The 21,214-nt window shown below is 42.9% G+C and overlaps 1 protein-coding gene across 1 annotated transcript in view; it reads left to right on the forward strand.

Annotated features, from left to right (window-relative positions):
* ARHGAP6 (Rho GTPase activating protein 6) overlaps positions 1–21,214 on the forward strand; it is a 295,952-nt gene that overhangs the window by 238,887 nt on the left and 35,851 nt on the right. Inside the window, exon 4 of the mRNA XM_088481200.1 lies at positions 7,481–7,737. Coding sequence (XP_088337326.1) covers positions 7,481–7,737 — 257 coding nt within the window. The remainder of the gene's footprint in view (positions 1–7,480; positions 7,738–21,214) is intronic.

The raw sequence follows: 21,214 nt of genomic DNA on the forward strand, positions 1-21,214 counted from the left end.
TGTATTTGGTCTTTTTTGTATTTGTGTGTGCATTGCCGAGGCGCCCCTGGAGGTAAGTGAATGTGTGTGTGTTATTTCATACTGGTAGTGACTGAGGAAGGGGGGAAGGTTGTGTCCGGGGGACAGAGGGCAGTAGGTGAAGTTGGAGGGGGCAGGCAAGAGGTAAAATAGATGATGGAAATGAGGCAGGTAAGTGGGGGGGGGGAGTTAAAATGACTGAGGTTGTTAAAGAGAAGGGATAATGGAATTAGACAGGTAAAAGGAATGAAGGAGGTAAAGAAGAGGGGTGTGAGGAATGGAGGGGAGAAGTAGAATCATGTAAAGGAAAGATGGGTACACACTAGATGATATGCCGACATATCTTCCACATCGGCCAGTGTGTACCCACTATGTGTGACCATGTGCACTCCCGCTCGTAGTCCATCGGGGGGTCGTTCAGTTGGTCTGCATGTAGGGCCGATGGAATGACCTAAATGCAGACGTTGACAATGGATGGAGCCGGTGCCGACATATCAGGTGTTCGGTCACCGCATCATGCAGTATGTATGGACAGCACTGTTGCTGTCTCATGGCACATGCATTTAGCTTGCATGGAGCCTCTGATGGCAACCTGCAGTCTGTACATTTCCCAGAGTGTCCTTAGGACGAAACAGGCAGTGCTCATCTTCCTGGTCCCGGTGGACATGGGGGCAAACACAGGGCAGAAAATCACCCTGCTATGGGAAGGTTGCTGCATATTGTTAAATAGGGGTCTTCAGTAGGGGTCTTCATCTCTAAGATGCAAAGGATAGTTGCAGAGCATACTAAATATTGCATATATTTAACATGCATTCATGTTGATTATTTCACAGCAATACAGTAGGTCTTAAATATTAAATGAATCTGCATGATTATTATGCAAAAGGGAATAATCTGTTGTTTGAACTTCTTGAAGGTTCTGGCTTCAGTTTAAATCTTTGTTGGACCTGCTAAAGAATATCTAAAGTTAAAACTCATATTGAACCAATGAAAGTTATACAAATTATTCTTTATATATGCAGAACAGCTGTGTACTAGAAACACAATGTAAATATTTAAAATGGTTACTTTATATTGTATATACTTTTTCTAAAGTTATTCTGGAGTTTTATTACATTACATTTTCTTTAATTATATACATCAGTGCTACAGTACCTTTGCTATATGATGAAACCAAACCTAAACCAAGTCAAAACCAAACAAAACCATTATGTTAAATAAATGGTATGCGTTACTTTACCGGCGAAGGCATCCCGACCGCCGGGATGCCGATGGTAAGTAACGGGGTTGTGGGGAGGGTTAGGCACTTAGGGGATGGTTAGGTTTAGGGTGCGGGGAAGGGGAGGTTAGGTTTAGGCAATAGGGGGGGGAGAGAGGTTAGGTTAAGGCACCTGGGAGGGAGGGTTAGGGTAAGGAGAGGGGGAGGGTTAGCATACCGACCAACAAGTGTCGGTATGTTAACCCTGTTGGGACCCCGGCGTCGGGATTCTGACCGCCAGGATCCCGACTGTCAGTATTTCATACTGATTCCAAATAAATAGTATACAGTGTATATGGTATTTTTATAACATGATTTTTTTATAACTTTATAGCAACAGTTTTACTACTATTTGCAAGCACTTAATTTTGGTACAAATAGTTTTAGTTAAGACATTGCTATGCTATAGTCCACCATAAATGGGGGCAAGTGGCCCACATATTTTGTAATTTGGACTGCTAGTCTATCTGAAGTTGCTTGCTAGAGTGTCTGGCAGAGTGTTGGGAGCAAGTCCATCATGTGCAGGATTTTCTTCTCTCCTTATGTCTTCTGCATGAGACCCATTTAATGATGAGTTTTATTTCTAACGTCAGAAGTTTTAAATCATAGGGGTCTATTTACTAAGCCTTGGTGAAGACAAAGTGACAGAGATAAAGTACCAGACAATCAGCTCCTAACTGCCATATCACAGGCTGTTTTTAAAGATGACAGTTAGTAGCTGGTTGGTTAGTACTTTATCTCCATCTACTTTATCTCCATTCAAGGCTTAGTAAATAGACCCCATAGTCACAAACAGATGGCGTAATAGTGGAACCAGCATTGGCATATCTATAATGGGTGCAGGATGTGCAGTGCACATGGGCACCCATGTTTAATACCTACTTATCCGGAGTCCTGCGTGTGGGCTGTAGCAGCACAAAACAGAAGGAAACTGGGGCATCGGCCATTTCCCAGGAGATTTGCCATGCGCAGTAGAGAAGTTTCCGGGAGTATGAAGCGGACGCCATGTTACCAGAGACCTGCACATGCATAGTAGAGTCTACTGCACCGCAGAGAGGAAGGGGGCCCGCATGGAGTCTGCACATGGGCCCCCTCCTCTACTAAACTGCCACTGGGAACCAGGCACCTGCACAAGATGGACCTGTTAGGTACACAAAGGAATTGCAGCATCGGTTGGGGAAAATAGACCATTTTGGTTCTATGGTGCAATTTACTGGAAATCTATAAATCATGAGGCTTACTTTCCAAGAATTGTGACTCATGATGTACAGTACCATTTGTTAAAAAGGCACTTAGGTGGAATTTTTCAGTATCTTTTCTCATCGGCTTAGTGATCGTCACACACTACCAGTGATTTTGCCCTTTAAATCGGATTAGGTGTGGTGGATTAAAATGTAAATTGTCATGGATGTGCAGTGATTAAACTCTTCTAAATCATGTTTTTTTAAGTCAAACTGCTGCTGCTATTTTAAGTGGGGTGGTCCTGAACATGTGCATGGGCCCCGCAACTAGGGATGTCTGAGCCAGTATAATTTGTCTCTTCTTTGCAACCCTGGCCAGAGGGTAACATGGTAAAAAAGTAAATTAATGTCTGCTCCCTTAATAATTAAAACTAATATATGTGCCCAGGAACGGATTAAGGGGGGGGCGACAGGGGTGATCGTCCCTGGGCCCCCACACACAGAGGGGCCCCCACTAGCAGCGGTGCAGCCGGTGGCTTCACCCGCCGCTAGTGTCCCCGCCGCTGGTGTAGTGTATACCGGGCAGTGAGCGTGGCCACACTACACAGTGACAAGCACACAGCCGCTGGCGGCAGCTGTGTGTTTGTTACAGCAGTCGATGAGAGTCACACAGACTCTCATTGGCTGCTGCTTCAACGGAGGGAGCCGGCTGGAGCTCACTTATGAGCTCCGTCTTCCGGCTCCCCCCGAGTGATGATGGGAGTTAGGTTATGACGCTGACATCTCTCCCATACTGCAAGAGAAGAGGAGCCGGAGCGCACAGCGGCTGTCGCGTCAGAAGCCGGGTTTCAGGTAAGTTGTGTTTTTTTTGTGTGTGTAAGGGGCACTGCATAGGGGGTCCGCTTCATGGGGGTACTGGGGGCAATGCATAGGACAACTACTGGCGGCACTGAATATGGGTGGGCTACTACTGGGAGCAGTGTATAGAGGGGGGAATACTTCTGGGGGCAATGCATAAGGGGGGACTACTGGGGACACTATATAAGGGGCACTGCATGGGGGGACCACTACTGGGTCTGGGGGCACTATATAAGGGGCACTACTGAGGGCACTGTATAGGGGGACCACTACTTGGGAGTTATATAAGGGGCACTGCATAGGGGGGACCACTATTGGTTCTGGGGGCACTGTATAGGGGGATCACTACTGGGGCATTATATAAGGGGCACTGCATAGGGGGGGACACTACTGGGTCTGGGGGCACTATATAAGGTGCACTAATGGGGGCACTGTATAGGGGAACCACTACTGGGGCATTATATAAGGGGCACTGCATAGAGGGGGACACTACTGGGTCTGAGGGCACTATATAAGGGGCACTACTGGGGGCACTGCATAGGGGGACAACTACTGGGGGCACTGCATAAGGGGCATTACTACAGGGGACGGTGGTATATAGGGGCCCCCACAAGTTTGTTGCCCAGGGGCCCCCACAGACCTTAATCCGGCCCTGTATGTGCCTCCCTTTATAAATAAATCTAATATCTGTGTCCGCATTATATTGATAAATAATAATGCCCCATTAGAAGTAAAACTTAATTTTGCCCCCTTATTATTGTAGTATTTTATTGGGGGCACTTTATTTATTTCAATAATAATGGGGCACAGAAATAATTTGCTAATTAGGTAAGTATCTTATTAGCTGCGGTGATTTCCCGCAGCTAATTCAGCCAGTGGGACCTGGGGGCTATCCAATTAGCCCCAAAAGCCTTCACATATCGGGACAAAATACTCAAAATCAGCCCTGTTTTCATTGCCAAGAACATTGAATATACACAGGTTTCATGGACCCTGTGTGTTTTCTCAAGAAAAAAACTGATTCTAATTGAATAGCCCGATAATGACCATCGGGCAAAGATCACGTTAAAAGCCAGTTTTTTTTCGCAAGAAACAGGATAGCCGCCATTCAGCTATCTCACCAATAAAGAGCATTTTTTATGTTTTTGTTTTGGTAGGAAAACCTGAGCTTTGTATCAGGGCCGTAGCTAGGGTAGTGCTGTCGGTGCCATCGCACAGGGCACCACAGGTCAGTGGGCGCTGTTTGGGCCTGTCAAATTTCTGTTTATTATCATTCTTGCTTGTAGCTTCCTCTTATTTCATCCCCAGCATCTCCTGGCCTCTCCTAGCTCTTCCCTGGTCCTTCCCCATGAAGCCATGGCCCTTTTTTGGGTGCATTATGTCCTTTTGAAAAATGAGGGGGGCGCCAATGCTCTTTCTGGCACAGGGCACCAAAAAGTCTAGTTACGGCTCTGTTTTGTATGACCACAGGCTAGTGTATCTTCTGCTTTGCATTCTTTTCAATGGAAAATATTGTAATGTGTGATAAACTATAATGTAATATGGATGTCATTGTCCACACTTCTGTTTCACAATTATAACTCTACATTGGAGGAAATCATTAATAGTCCTGCAACAACTGTGCAGGTTACCTGATAATCATATGAGTTCCAAATAGGAATGTAGTCTCAATCCCGACAGCGTAATCCCGGCAAGGGATTTAACATAGGCATCAAAATACCGACGCCTATGTTAATACCAACGCCAGAACGCTGAGGACGCCGGACCGATCGACTTCTCTGCTGGGTAAGTAGTATACCTTAGCCTGGGGATGGAGGGGTTAGGTTTAGGGACCCCCAGGGGGACTTAGGGTTAGGCACCCCCCTGGGTGACAGGGTTAGGCTAGTGGAAGGGGGGGGTTAGGGTTAGGCACTAGGGGGGAGGTTAGGGTTAGGCACCCCCCCGGGAGGGTTAGGGTGCGGGGAGGGGGGGTTAGGTCTATGCACTCATGCAGGGGAGGTTAGGATTAGGCACTAAAGGGGGAGGTTAGGGTTAGGCACCCCTAAAGGAGGGTTAGGGGGGAAGAGGGGAGAGTTAGGGTACTTACCTTGAGATGTCGGGATTTCAACCGGCCGGGCTGCTGCTATCGGTATTTGATCCGGTTTAGCCACCGGCATTATATACCGATCAGAATGAAGACACTGTTAGTAGAAATAGACTGAGCTGTGCAATCATGGCTTCCTTTGTAAAATCATTGGCCCCCTACCACTCACCATCTGTTAGCATTGCAGGGGCCAGCACTCCACATAAGCCTATGTATGCATTATGTACTTAAATAAAAATAAATAGTTGAAACCTTTTAATGACATTTTGTATCATAAAATGATAATTTCAAAAGTGTCAAGTCCTATTTTTGCTGACAGCTTTGTTAATTTACCAGAAATTGAAGTATAATCATATTAAAATATTGCAGCCTTATATTTGAATGACATGCTTTTTTGTTCTTAAGGAGTAGATGTGAAAATGAGGTGTTAGCTACAAAACTTCCAATACTGTTGTAGAGCCAAAGAGTTGGTGTTAGAACAATTCTTTGGGGCTTACTTTTTCTTGGAATGTCTTTTTTTTTCTCCAGTAAGTTATGTGATCTCATGCAAAGGTCTTTTTCATTCTTTTTCTTTTTCCAAAATGACTATACTATTGCAGAATTGTGAGCTATTTATCTGCTCAGTGCTTTGAAACTGTTCAGAAATGTTCAAGTGAGTGATCATATGAAGTACATTCTGAACACAACATGCCTTATATTAAATACGCATGGTGTTGATAGCTCTATCTTTGCTGTTTTTCAGTGTTTATTTAGCAGAATAAAAAAGTTTTTCCATAGATTTCACTTACATTAGTTTGGCATTTCTACAAGACAAGTAATAAGCTCTATGTTTTTACATAATTATTCTGCATCACATAGGCATTGCTTTAAAATACTGTATTTGCAGTAATTAATTACATTACTATAGCAGCAACCTATTACCATACCTGATTTGAGGGCACTATCCTGCGATCTGTCAAAGGAGACTGCAGCCTCCATAGCCACACTGCAGCCCAGCACAAAGCGGTGTGTGCTGGGCTGGGGAGAGGGGCTTCTGACTGGCAAGAGGGGGTGTGGTGGCGTACCCGGGCCTCAGGCCCCTCCAACAGAGGTGTGTGCTGGGCTGGGGACAGGGGCTGCTGACTGGTAAGAAGGGGGCGGCGGTGGACCTGGGCCTCCCTTGGCCCCTCCAACAAGCCATGTAATTAGTACCTGCTCGTCCTCCCTTCTCTTGGCACCCCAGAATAGAGCATATTGTATTTTAGAGGTTTGGTATAGGTAATCCAACAGGCAGAATCCCGACACCGTTAGGTAAGTACCCTAATGCTAACTCTTACCCCTGCCACTAATCCTCCCTCCCTGGTCCCTAAACCTAACCTCACCTCCTACTGCCTAAACCTAACCTCCCCCACCCCCTGCCCGCACCCTAAACCTAACCCTCCCCCTAGTGCCTAACCCTAACCCCTAAATCTAAACAAGGCTGTTGGGATTCCGGCGCTGGTATTTTGACCCTCGGCATCCCGCACGCCAGGATACTGACTACATCCCGTGTTTTAGGGCTAGCACACATGAGCATTGAAGTCAGGTGTACCATGTGCATCAAAAAAGCCTAGTAAATGCTCTCTGCCATGGAATCCTAAAAAAATATTGTTGGTTAATGGACTCATGATCAAACAATTTCTGATTTGTGTTGCAACTTGCGTCACATCAATGTTGACATTTCCTGCAGCAGTCACTAGCACTGATGCTGGGGTTTTATGGGAATGCCTGTCAAAGCACTATCTTAAGTACATAGTATATCATGCTGGAAAACAGCCTTGAGACACATTAATGAATCCATCTAAAGCTTGTCTGAAGGTTAAATTACCTACATTTCAACTAGTGTTGTTTTGCAAGACTCATGCATACACAGCCTTAGTAAGACAATACTTAAATCACTTGTAGCGTATGTCATACAATATTTTCTTACACGACAAGTTGGAGAACTTTTATAATGCCACACAGCTCCAGAATGTAAAAATGGAATCAGCAGCTGTTACATTAGATGGGTGTAAATTATACATAATATGGTTATGATTATTTTTCTTTCTCCATTTTTTCTAGAATTCCTCCCCCAGGCATTTGGAATGCCGTTATCACAAGTAATAGCAAATGACAGGGCACAGAAGCTGAAGCAGGATTCTCAAAAAGATGAGCAGAAAGAGGTGACTGACTTTGTGACATCTATCCTGCCTTTTGGATCAAGACGGCAGAACAAAGAACTCTCTAGTAGCAATTCATCTCTTAGCTCCACTTCAGAAACGCCAAATGAGTGCACATCTCCCAATACACCAGAGGCAGCACCTCGTGTACGGAGGAGGGTGAGTTAATGGTTTCGAAAAAGGAAAACATATGCCTGGATCATGAGAACATGCGATGTACTATTACATCAAAAAATGTTCATTTGCTGGTAAAAATGCCATCTGTGGTTGAATAGGAGAAACTAATGTATTGTTTCGAGCAAATTAAACATTTTAACAATTGTATCAAGTACTTTATTGTGCTTTGTGTCAAGTGTATTGGAAATATATATATTTTTTTCATTTCTTAAATTCCATTGTTTCTTTGTGGAACATAAAATTACTGGACAGGAAGGTTTTTTATTTTGACAGCATGTTGGACTATATATATTTGTTATGTTTACAATATAGAAATAGTAGGACTCACATGAATGTTTACCTTCGTACAGCTAGTGTGACCCCAGTAACGTGTCATAATATTTCATCAGTGATTTCTCACAAACAACATACAAACTTATTACGTTCTTTCATTAAAAGGAGAGACCCAGATGGATGCTCAATAGCCTTGTATGTGTGTGTCTCTCATATACCCACTATAAAATGTATCTAAGGGCTTGATTCTGAGTTGGACACAATTTAGATATTCGTGCAAATGATCAATGTTTTTTTAACTGTTAATGCGTCTAAGTGGATAAAAAGTTGCACAGTGTATTTGTCCTACAGCGTTTACTTGTAGAGGCAAATCCGTCCATCTCAGATGGAAATGCAGAAGGAGGTGTAGGACACCACCTTGCTGCATTTGCAATCCCAGCACTATGACCCACATCGCAGGCTGGGATCACCATCGCATCCAATTGTCGAGAAGGTTGCTCCTTTGGTCAGGCTGCTGGAGCTGAAGCTTACCGCAGCCTGATTGGTGCCTGGTCACGCAAGAGGCCAGGAATCTGCGTCCGACAACATTGACTCTGGCCTCGTTCCTCCTGGAAAAGGGGGGGCGACACTCCCCCGTTTCTGGGAACGGTGACCAGACACGCCCCCGCTCTGCCCCCAGACGCAGTCAATAATGCTGTGGCTTAGGAGGTCTACGAGCGAGCAGGCACAAACCCCTTCCCTCGGATGAACGCACATCTCTGAATAAGGCCCAGAGACACAGTAGTGATTGAGAGGCATGGTCTCAGAAACCTACATTCAAACGCACACTTAATTGCTTACTTTGCCATACTCTGACAGATAATCTGCACTTGGCATGGGGCTGTGCAAGTTTCGATGGTGTGATCAATGGTTGCGGCTAAAGATGCACAAAGCGGGCGTCCCAATCCTTGCACAATCAGGTGCATGCTTGTACACCAGGAGAACTGCTTTATAGCATTAGTATAAAGTCGCAGAAACGGCTACATCAAAAGACACTAAAGAAGTTGCAGCAGCATGCTGCTCAGAATCAGCCCCTAAATGTCCCACTGGAGTGCCAGGTGCAGACTTTTTCACACCCTCAGTGTCCTCCTTCACCTAAATCACAGCTTTGTAAGAGCTAGTAGCCGCCATCTTCATTTTCAGTGTCTCATCTAAGAATATTAGGTTCATATGAGTCTAGAGGCTGGATGCATGAAGAGATGCAATACATCCAGCCACTGATCTCATGCATAGCGAAGTTTAGTAATGCCGTATGCATAAAGACTTAAGCAAAAGACAGCTCTTCCAATAAGAGCTGTTCTTTGCGATGTGAGGAGTTACAGGTTTATGACCTGGGAGTCCTTCTGCGCATGTGCAAGCCGCAGGGGACCCTGGGAGGGATTCAATTGGATCCCTTTCGTGGAAGTCTCAGAAAGAAGCCCAATGGCTTCTATTAGGCAACACTATCTATAGATGGTGTTGCCTATTGGGAACAAGCTCCGGAAAGTTTCACTTTCCAGAGCTTGAAGCATATGGGGAATGCGTTCAAATTTCTGAAAACTTCATTTTTAGAGGTTTCACCTAATTTTTGAGGATAGTGCATCCCGGCGTAGATGAGCAATAGGTGTATAGAACCAGGGCACCTTAACGGGGGACGGGAATAAATACCAATTACCTGGACACGGGCTTGCTGTAGGGGTCCAGGTCCACTGCCCACACCCCCTCTTACCTGTCAGTGGCAGCAAGTGAGCTCATATACTGTATATATGACTAATTTATGTGGTGATATAGATTACAGAGAGAGAGAAAAGATGCTTCAGCCACGGCAGGCAGCAACTCCTGGAGCCAAATAATAAAGCTGCACCTGCATATAAACGCACTCACTGTCAATCTCACGCGTGAGTGCCGTGTATCTCGGTAGTGCCAAGCGCCCTTTCGTGTGGCTTTTTCCCTTAACCACTTGCCTGGTGTGGTCGCATCAGCTGCGACCAGACCAGGCTGGGCTTCCCTGACATGGTCACATCTGATGCGACCAGTCAGATGTAGTGTAAGTTCAATATATTGAATTACAGTATTGCTGTAACCAGACATTTTTTGTGCTATTTCCGCTATATATAGTGGCTATTCAACCTGTTCAGCATACAATAAAAATGGATTTATTTGGAAAGTATTACTGCTAAATCAATGTAATGTGAAATCTAAAAATGTGAAATGAAAATAGACAATAACTGATTTCATACATTATATCTCCCCTCCCCCCTTTAGTTTTGTGCTTGGTAGAAGCACATTTAGCGGCAATTACAGCCAATTTGGGAAATTGTAAAAGGACAATCTAATTCTGAGGAAGGAATATGTAATACCGAATCTCAGTAATTAATCACTTGTAAAAGTAGTTTCCTGATTATCCAAGTAATATCTGTTCCTTTTTCTAAATTAATAGTGGGTATCACTGTCATACAGAGGTGTCCTCAAATACTATTGCTGCAGTCATGCCAAACATCCTCTTTCGACGCACGAGGTCCCGTGCCACTCCGCTTGCACCGAGCATCTTTTTGGCGTCTTTTTCACCTGAAAGTGATGTGACTAAGACGCACCTGGAGACTGCTCTGACTAATTTGTAATGAGACGCTTATATATCTCTGTGCGACTGAGTCTGAATTTGTATACCAAGTGCCACGAGGCAGCGGCCGCAGCTTTTTCCAAGCCAAGTTCTGTTGTCCTTTATTTACAGACTCAGGCGCACACAGAATACAAGTATTACAGTATCAAATTGATCAGTAAAGTCTCATGGTGCGTCTTAGTGTCATCGCATTTCAGGGCGAGAAAGACGCTCGGCGGAAGCAGAGGAGCACAGTACCTGGCGGCTAGGTGTATGAGGACATATCTGTATCATTAGGATACGCACCAAGGCAGGTATCTTAGACAAGGGACGCACAATCATACAGACAATGGGGATGATTCTGAGTTGGGAATAAAGCAAAAAAAAAAAAGCTAGTAACTTTGCATCTGGATAAACCATGCTGCCATGCAAAGAGGACATACTGGCCACTTTTGCATGTAGCCCACAAGTACTGGGCAGCTTTAGTTTTACAATGCAATTCAGATGTCAGTTTGGACACACTCCTCCCAAATCTAATCTCTCTGCACATTTTATATCTGCCCCATCCAGTGCAACTGGGTTTTGTCAAAGTGCAAAGTTACTTGCTCTTTTTTTGCCTTATTCCCAACTCTGCATCAGCCCAATATATAATTTTCATTATGAATTGATCACCATATATACGCTGGGATACATAACACACACATATATTCTTGTTAATATATTAGCCTTGACCCTCCCCTGATTGGCCAGCCTCAGCCATTCCCCACAGCAGGTTCACCAAATCATCAGTGGTTCCCCCATCGGTGGCTGCGAAAATATGCTAATACTTGCCAAAGCACAGCCGGCATAGGGACGCCCACTGCTGCTTTCTCACATTCATCCAACCTCGCTTTTCTGTATATTCATCGGTACCATCAACGCACATCGGCCCATCACACAGCATTTACAGCAGGTCTGACCAGCCGCAGAAATTGCAAGTCTCGTTGCACGCAGTGAGTACTCAATCTGCATATGCAATCCCAGTGACTAATGTATGCACGCTCATGCAGCGGCGTTCAAATGGACAGGCACGCCTGTGTTTCTCTGACCACTGCCTTGTCACCACCCTCAAACGCTGACAACCTGTCACTCACTTTGCGATGGGTTCCTTTGTACGTCCATAATTGCTATGCAATTGCTGCGCACGTACAGTGCGGCTTGTACGCATGCGCAATGGCAAACAATCGCTCGACTGCGTGCAAAATCACTATTGTGTACGCTGCTGAATCCTGCCCATTGTCTCACTTTTGCATGTCAGTTGCGAAATATCCATCTTTGTAGATAAGTAAATTGAAGCATGCACATCAACGCGAAATGCTTATCATGGTCTTTTAGTCTAATTTGTGAGTGAAAATGTTATTTTCCAAGGTTAAATAAGAAGACTTCTGTTTATGATTGCTGTGATTCTTTTACTGTGTTTAAGGCGTGTAGCATCATAAAGTCTGGTTCCGTTTCTAGGGAAATTAATTAAAAAGTAATTACAATCCCTACAAACTTAATGGTCAAAGTTTACTAAGCTACATTATTACGTTTGGATTTTCATGATTGATATTACTATAAGCATCCATTATCACTCATGGCTATGTAGCATGCAGATTATGGAATCATTTGGTAAAAGTATTCTTTAAACTAGATTACTCAAAGTTCCTTTCAATTTGACACTATATCTGCCCAACATGAAACAAAATAATAAAACTTTGAGATAGTGCAGTTGTTAGCTTTTAATTGCTACCATACTTGATTGAAACCAGAGTGTAGTTTAGATGATCGTTAAGCATTTTTAATTAGACTTCACAAAGTGTGTTTTTTTTTTTTAATTCATAACAGTTAACTCCTTTACATGCATTGGATTTATAATTATTTTTCAAGTCAACAGTTCAAGTTTTAGACATTTTTATTCTTCACAATTTCCCCTGTAGTATTTTATATGAAAGTATAGTGGATGTAAAATGCAGAAACCACAGAGAAAGTGGATGGAGATAAGGTACCAACCAATCAGCTCCTAACTGCTTTGTTACTGTATATTTGAAAAATGACAGGAGCTGATTGGTTGGTAGTTTATCTCCATCCACTTTATCTCTTTCCAAGGCTTATTCAGGTTTATTCGCAAGGCTTCGTTCGCATGCAGCCGTTGTTTTTTTTGCGCTCTGCGTATGCATCGCAGTGCGCATGCGCGAACAGACTGCTGTGATCGGGTGATCGCAGCAAGCATGTAGTCCCATCTCATAGTGATTGACATGAAGTGACCGTTTGGGGGTGGTCGACGGAACACAGGCGTGCCTGTGCGTTTGAATCCTTTTACCAGGGTATGCAAATTAAGCCCCAGCGATAGCATACGCTGGCAGAGATCTAGATGGCGACGGGAAGTTTAGCAGTTTGTGAGGTAGGGTCAGGTCAACCACAACTGTGTGAATGGTTCCAATGTTACTCGATGTTACCGATATTTTCACTGACTTGCGGATGCATGTCATGGGCAGGGCCGGATTAAGGCTTGCAGGGGCTGCGGGGCAAGTAAGTTCTGGGGGCCACTATCAATAAAATTTCCACATACCCCTGCAGCCACTACTATGCCCCTTACCTACGGAGAGTGAGAAGGGGAGAGAGAGGGGAAGAGACAGAGACACGAGCGCACACACTACCTGCTTGCTTCATCATGTTCCTGACAGGGGTGGGCGTGTTACGGCATTAGGCCCCCCTACCCGTACACCGGCGAATCGCGGCATTATCAGCCAGGGCGGGATGGGGATTAGATCGTCAGTCATTGCCCGGCCACCCACTGTAGAGATGGAGAAAAGCTGAAAGAAGTCTAAAATCAAAAGTGAGTGACTGTGATGGTGCCAGGAACCAGCCAGGGAGGGCCAGAGTGGCCCGGTTAAAGTCAATGTTTACTGAGTGTGGGGGCCCTGGACGACCGCCCTGTCTACCCTACCTATAATCCAGCCATGGCCATGGGAAGTGGGCGCCTTTATACAGTGATGGATGTATTGTTATAGTGCTGCGGTTGCCGTGCAATTGCATTCATATAAGCATATTTTCGCAGCTAGCGGGTGCGTTTAAACGCAGCCGTGTGATCCGTGCTGAATCAGGCCCATAGACCCCTAAGGACCTGATGCTGAGCTGCAGGTAAGGTCAAGTGCTGCTGCATCTAGTGACTTTTTTTTTGTGTGGGGTTACATAGACATCTATGAATTTGTGTGATTCTGACTCATAAGCAGCTAAATGGATGTTACTGGGTGGCAATGGGGTGTTTGTGCATAAGAGAATGTTCGTTGAGTGTGTTGTGGATGTAGCATCATAATTACTACCTATTTGTGGGTACGTACAGTGCACACCAAATTGAGTTGCATCTCCTGCTTCCAGCTTGGGGAGGGTGTGGGATATGTACATTTTGTGCTGTCAGTAATAATGTGTTTTAAAGTATGTTAACCATGACGTCATTATAATTTTAATTGTGATAGTAAAGCATGTTTAAAGTTACAATGCCAACACAGTTAACATGGTTTAAATAACATTACTACCATTCCGTTCGATGTAGTCAGGCCCTGAGTCATTAACGTAAAATACCCGAATGATCCGTAGCTCATATACAGTACTTTGGGTGACTATCTAGGAGATCTCATTCATTCCTACGCTGATCAGCACTTTGATTGCATGCACAATTTTAGCTTATTTTGGTCCAGTCTTTGTTTTTTAAAACAAACATTCCTAATACCTACAGTTTATTGAAGGACAGTTTAATTCCTATCCAGGCCCAGAATGAATTTCTGTACATATAGAGCTAATACATTGTTATGTCCAATAAATATATATTCTGTTTATGTGTAGAAACCTACCTCTGTTTGTATGGTTAGGTAAACTTTTTGTCAGTCAGCATCTGCATCCTAAATTTTTTATACGTTTAATGTCCTCAAAAACAAACCACAAAGTTTTTCTGAGTTCCAGATCAAATAAATACTTAACTTGGCCAAGAAAAGTTCCTTGTGATTATCCTCTCCTGCTGTGGGAAACTGAATATTTTGGACATTAGAAATTCATTGTGAATATTATCTTTCCTAATCAAGGCAGATGACTTGCATCAAGCCCTACGCCTTCCTTTATTACCACAGAGCTGTGTTTGGAGAAGCCTACAAATGAAATGACTTGTACAAAAACACACTGATATATATACTCACTCTGTTGCCAGCAAAGCCTAAAGCACAATACTGATGAATACATCAAAGGACAAACAAAAGTCTGATAATTACAAATATGGTAACATGCTCTGTCCTTTTCACTCTATTTTTTCTGTTATAAGGTATTTGGATCTCGTACACACTGACACTTTCTAGTTATTTTTGGAATTCACAATAAGGATTCACCCTCACATAGCTGATACATGATTGTAAACAGAGAAGCTTTCTGCCTCTCTGGACCTTCAATTCATATCACGAGAGCACCCACAATAAATAACACTTCACCAAACAGTGGAAAGAAAATCGCCACAGCCTTTTATTTATGAATATCCATCTTAACCTCAAAGGGAGACGTGTACCAGGCAACCAAGTGCCACCAAAAATCACCAGAAACCATTGACATAAAACCAGGTATAATAATAACCCATTTTGTGAGCCGGGAACCCTAACTGCTTTTTCTCTTGGAGTAACCTATAAACTCTCTTCCCTTAACCACAAATCGGACTGTGACCAACTCAAATTGAACCACTTCAAGCATAAATGCCACCATCCCTCATTATTGTTAATTCATGTTACTTATTTTTTATCTTTTAATCATCTCATTTGTTTTTTTTTAATCTTATTTATTCCTTACTATTATTATTTATTTATTTTTTTTTAAATTTGTTTTATTTTTGTTCACAACATTGCAACTTGTACTTAATTAGTACATTTGACAAAATTTCTATCTGATACTCCTTTCTAACTTTGAAATGGGTGGGCAGGGTAGAACTACCGCAGTGTATTCTACAGAAAAGAGTAGGAGGTGAGCATGTCATTACAAACATGACATAGGATAGATCACTGATAGAAAAAAGAAGAGAAAGATATTCCCAAAAAGGGGCACTCATGGACTGATCTAGAATATTCTTAAATCAAAAAGTGACCCCCACTAAATAAAATAAAACATAACCTTTATTTCATTATTAAGACCAATTCAGCGAAATATTACATTTTATTTTTATGTTATTATAGATAAAAAAGTGTTCAATGTGGTTTAAAACCAGTGTTGTCTCACAGATAGAAAAGAAAATCACTAGTTGACTGTGTAAACTCTGTTATGAATAATATCATAAACCCAAAGTAAATGTATACAATTGATTAATAGTAGTCTATAATAGCTATATAATCAATTATCTGATAGCCTTATATCCCATTCAATGAAGAAAGTCCTGTCTAATATGTTTGAGATATCCTCTAGAACCTAATGTGATAATTGAGTGTATGCTATTAATCAATACTTAAGTAAATATTAAATGTGATATATAAATTGCTCACTTATAAGTGTTAGGTAGTGGACACCTTGATTGTTATCACAACAGATATAAAGCAGATGGATAACAAATAATAGTAAAGCCTGAAAGATTGTAAATCTAATTGATCCCTTAATAATTAAGTGGATCCCACATAATACCTCTTACTAGACATGAAACTCAGTACCTTCAGGATCAAATCCTCTACCTCCAGCCAAAGGGGGCATATAGTATGGCAATTCCAGAAAATATGAAAAATCTCCCCAATTTGACTACATGCACGAAGATATATACGTGAAAAAACATGGGGAGGAATCATACCCGTCTAGCCTACTAAGTGCGGAAAGGATTGAAGAAGCTAGCCTGTAATTGGGCGAAACAAAGGAAGGTATTATTTATAAAGAGGTCACGGAGGGTACAGATACCATTGAGATGTGAGGGGAACAGGTTTAAATATGGGATTAAATATGATAAACCTTGAATAGAAAGGTGGAGAGATGGCAGGTTAAATTGTAGAAGGGCAGATAGGCTATCCCACGCTTTGAGAGAAGCTAGTGTCGCCCTGGACATAGATTTTAAAGAGACTCTAGAACTGGATGGAATCCAGTGTAAGTCACAAAGGGGGAATTTGCCTATCATATCACTTTCCAGTCTAATCCAGGGTTTAGGGTTAAGTACATTTGACCAATCACTAAGCTGATCGACCAAGCACACAGCTTGATAAGAGTGCTAGATTGGGGTAAGCCAAGCCCCCAGATGATCTCAACATCATTAGATATTTCTTGGCAAGCCTGGCTCTCATTATTCCAAATATATTTATTCAGCACTGCATAAAATCTATTTAACCATGAGGGAGGGAGGGTCCTAGGAATTGACCTAAATAAATACATGAGTTTAGGAAGACGCGTCATCTTGACGGCCGCCATTCTGCCCATTCAGGAAACCTCATAGTTCATCCAATCCTTTGTGAAGGCAATAAATTGATTAAAAAGGGGGCCATAATTATATTCAAGAAGAGTGTCTTCTAAAGCTGACAAAGAGATACCCAAATAACGGAGAGTCAGTGATTGCCAATTATAATTATAGTGAGATTTAAGGGAATACAGGAGCTGGGGTGGAACATTTAATGGTAATACTTCAGTTTTAGATGTGTTTAATTTATAATATAAGGCCGCAGAATAATCATGAAGCAACTGTTGTAAATTTGGGACAGAGGTTTCCGGAAGCTTAATTAACAGAAGGACGTAGTCGGCAAAAAGGCAAATTCTATGTTGTGACCCATTTATGAGAGGGACCATGAAGAGGAGGGTGGTACAGATATGTTCTGCTAAAGGTTCTATTGCTAAAAAAAAATTAAGGGAGATATGGGGCAACCCTGTCTGGTGCCATTGCTTATAAGCAACAAAGAAGTCAGGAAACCATTGCAACATACACGTGCTCCAGGTGAACTATAGAGTGCAAGAATGGCATCTAGGAACCGTTCTGAAAAAACTAATTTGTAGAGTACAGCCTTCATATATCCCCAATGTAACCTATCGAAGGCCTTCTCGGCATCTAATGAAAGTGCCAGAAGCGGGTCCCTTACCTGTGTGAAATGCTCAATAATATTCAGGGCTCTTCATGTGTTGTCTGGAGCTTGTCGGCCCAATACCAAGCCCACCTGATCCGGGTTGATTAAATTAGGGAGCAACGGATTCAATCTATTGGCTACCATTTTTATATATAATTTAATATCAGTGTAATGTAGGGCTATTGGTAATAATACGAGCCTCAAGCATCTCAGGAGGGAATGAGCCTGTGTTGGTCCCCACTTCAAACACCTGCACCAGCACCGAAATGAGGTCTGACTGAAACTCCATCTAAAAGTTGTTAGAGAAGCCATCAGGTCCAGGCGCATTATCACGTTTCAAGAATTTGATGGCATCTCTCACTTCTCCCTCTGTCCAGGGAGTGTTTAAGGAGACTGGTCGGTAAGGGAGGGCAGGGAAAGGTCTGAAAGGAAAGCAGAGATACTCTCTGATGTGGGTTGAGTTGTGTTTACATCATCTTTCAAATTGTAAAGGCTGAAAATAATATTCTGCAAAAGTGTTAGTTTGGCTCCAGAACAATTGTACAAGGCCTGAACTGAAGCGCGAGCCACTTTTCCTCTCAGCTTCTGGGATAAGCTTCTGCCATCCACATAAAATCTTTGGTTCATCCTATTAATAGTGGATTTGATCTTTTTCAAAGTATAGACCCCTATCTATACCCCTACCTTTTAAAATTTCTTGTAAGAGAATGGAATTGGTAGGATCTGATTTATGTTGATCTTCTAGGGCTCGAAGTCTAGCTTCTACTTCCTTTTGCTTTTGAGCTTCTTGGCGCTTAATTCTAGATGCTACCTGAAGTACCGATCCTCTAAGAACCACCTTAAGGGCACACCAAAAATTAAAGGGTGTATTATCTGTGGGCTTATTATATTGGAGATAATCTGAAAGAGCGGACTGGATGGCCTGTTTGCCTCTACAGATGATAGAAGAAAGTTATTGAATCTCCATGGTCTGGTGGAGGCTAAAGACCTACTACAGTCCCATTGAAGTGTTAAAGGGGCATTGTCAGACCATGTGATAGGGAGGATGCTTGAACCTCGAATCTGTTGCAGTGTCCATTTATCCATAAGGGCAAGATTGACCTTGGACTATGATCCGTGCACACGAGATAGAAAAGTGTAATCACGGGTCGTGGGGTGCATAGCCCACCATACATCATACAGACCATACTCCAGGACCAACCGACTAAAGACCCCCGAATCACCAGTAGGATCAGCAGAAGCACCACTACCTGCACTATTAGATTTATCCAACCGAGGATCTAGGACTAGATTAAAATCAACAAGTAGAATAATCTGACTGGAGCACACTTTCTGGGTAACCCTGCAGAATTTTCTAATAAAGGACATTTGACCAGTGTTTCGGGCATATACCGATGCTATCTTTTTTTATATTTAAACTTTATATTTGGGTGCAAACTTTTCAAAGATGAACACTGCAGTATCTATTCAGCTTTGTGGACAGATCTTGTGGTGATTATCACTGTGTGTGCGCCATAGACAAGAGCACAAGCTATCAGCCAAAGCTCCGCCCTTCTTAAGGTCTGTAAACTTGGATTGTCACTCAAAAATGTGGGGTTATTTCATATGCCTATAAGGTTTACTATAGGGCAGTGGTTTCCAAACTGGGTGCGGGGCAGTTGCAGGGGTGCCACGGGTTGTTGGATTAGAATCAAGTCAAATTATTTTATGGTCAATATGATGGGAAAAACCAGTGCTGTGGCTGCCATTCATAAAATATGTGGACAAAGAGAAGCACAACCTTGTCCACACCACATAACTGACCCTAAAGATCAGGGCCAGATTAAGGGGGGGGCGACAGGGGTGGTCATCCCTGAGCCACCACACACTGAGGAGCTCCCACTAGCAGCGGTGCAGCTGGTGGCTTGCAACAGGGTCCGCTGTCTGCACCCGCCGCTAGTGTCCCCGCCGCTAGTGTAGTGTAGACCGCAGTGAGCGCGGCCACACTACACAGTCACAAACACACAGCCGCCACCAGCAGCTGTGTGTTTGTTACAGCAGCCGATGAGAGTCAGACAGACTACTACTGGGGGCAATGCATAGGGGGACAACTACTGGGGGCACTGTATAGGGGGGGACTACTAATGGGGGCAATGCATGGGGGGGACTACTACTGGGGGCATTATATAAGGGGTACTGCATAGGGGGACCACTACTGGGGGCACTGCATAAGGGGCATTACTACAGGTGCACTGCATAGGGCGGGACTACTACAGTGGGCACTGCATAGGGAGGACTATTACTGGGGGCACTGCATAAGGGGCACTACTACAGTGGGCATTGCAAAGGGGCCTTACTACTGGGGACATTAAGGTGAATAAAAAGGAAAAAAAAAATCCTAGGGTGACAAGAAATTGTGGTATATAGGGGCCCCCACAAGTTTGTTGCCCAGGGGCCCCCACAGATCTTAATCCAGCCCTGCTAAAGATGACCATTAAACACAATTAACTTAATTTAATAATGGCAGGTTATATGTAAACAAGCCCACTGGCTGGGCGAAACTCATTTCATACACTTGACTTCCAGGTACACGTGGTGCTCACACATGTCCTGGCATCCAGGCACCCAGTAGAGTATACCAGTTCTACCTTCATTAGATCGACCTACCATGCAATGTTCAGCAGAACCCTGACAGCAGAAGCGCTCTGTTCCTTTCCTTCTATCTGAGCTAGCCACCTGTTCTCCCACCTCCCGTCCACTGTGTACCACAAACGGAAAGCAATAGAAACAGATAAAGTCCTAGGGGTAAATCTACTAAAATAAGAGTTTTTAGAAGCGGAGATGTTGCTAATAGCAACCAATTAGATTCTAGCCATTATATTCTAGAAGGTGCTAGTTAAATGTTAAGTAGAATCTGAGTGGTTGCTGTGGGCAACATCTCCACTTCTAAAAAATACTCTCACTTTAGTAAATATTCCCCCATGTCTCTATTCTCCTTCACACACACTCGAGCAATATCTGCAAATTGAAGATATATGTTTGGATATATGTTTAGATTGGAAGTATGAAACATGCTAATTTCTGCCTATGACTTCACTGATTTGTTGCTTTATTATCAATGACCAAAAAAGTATACAGCAACTGGTTTTCTAGGCTGAATATATATTAGTATATATATTAGTATATCACTTATGTCTGAGAATAACACAAAATGAATTGAATCCTAAGAAAAAAGGTTATGTGAAACTTCTGCAGTACACAGCAGGAAAAGTTTTGATTATCTCTCTACCTTCATATTCTATACTGTGTTGCATGTTTCTATTTTCAGATACTGTGGAAGGAGGAATGATATCCTCTTATTTTTTATGTAATAGGATGGCTTTACATCCTCTTATTTTAAGGTAAACTGCACCTTAAGGAAGTATGTGAATACATGATTTCTTGGGATGAATTATATGAAAATAGGATATTTTTTACCCTGATATACTGGGTGGGATGCAGCAAGGTGAGATATGCT

This window comes from Taudactylus pleione, unplaced genomic scaffold (genome assembly GCF_031769625.1).
Source record: "Taudactylus pleione unplaced genomic scaffold, aTauple2 ptg000265l, whole genome shotgun sequence".
Taxonomy (NCBI): domain Eukaryota; kingdom Metazoa; phylum Chordata; class Amphibia; order Anura; family Myobatrachidae; genus Taudactylus; species Taudactylus pleione.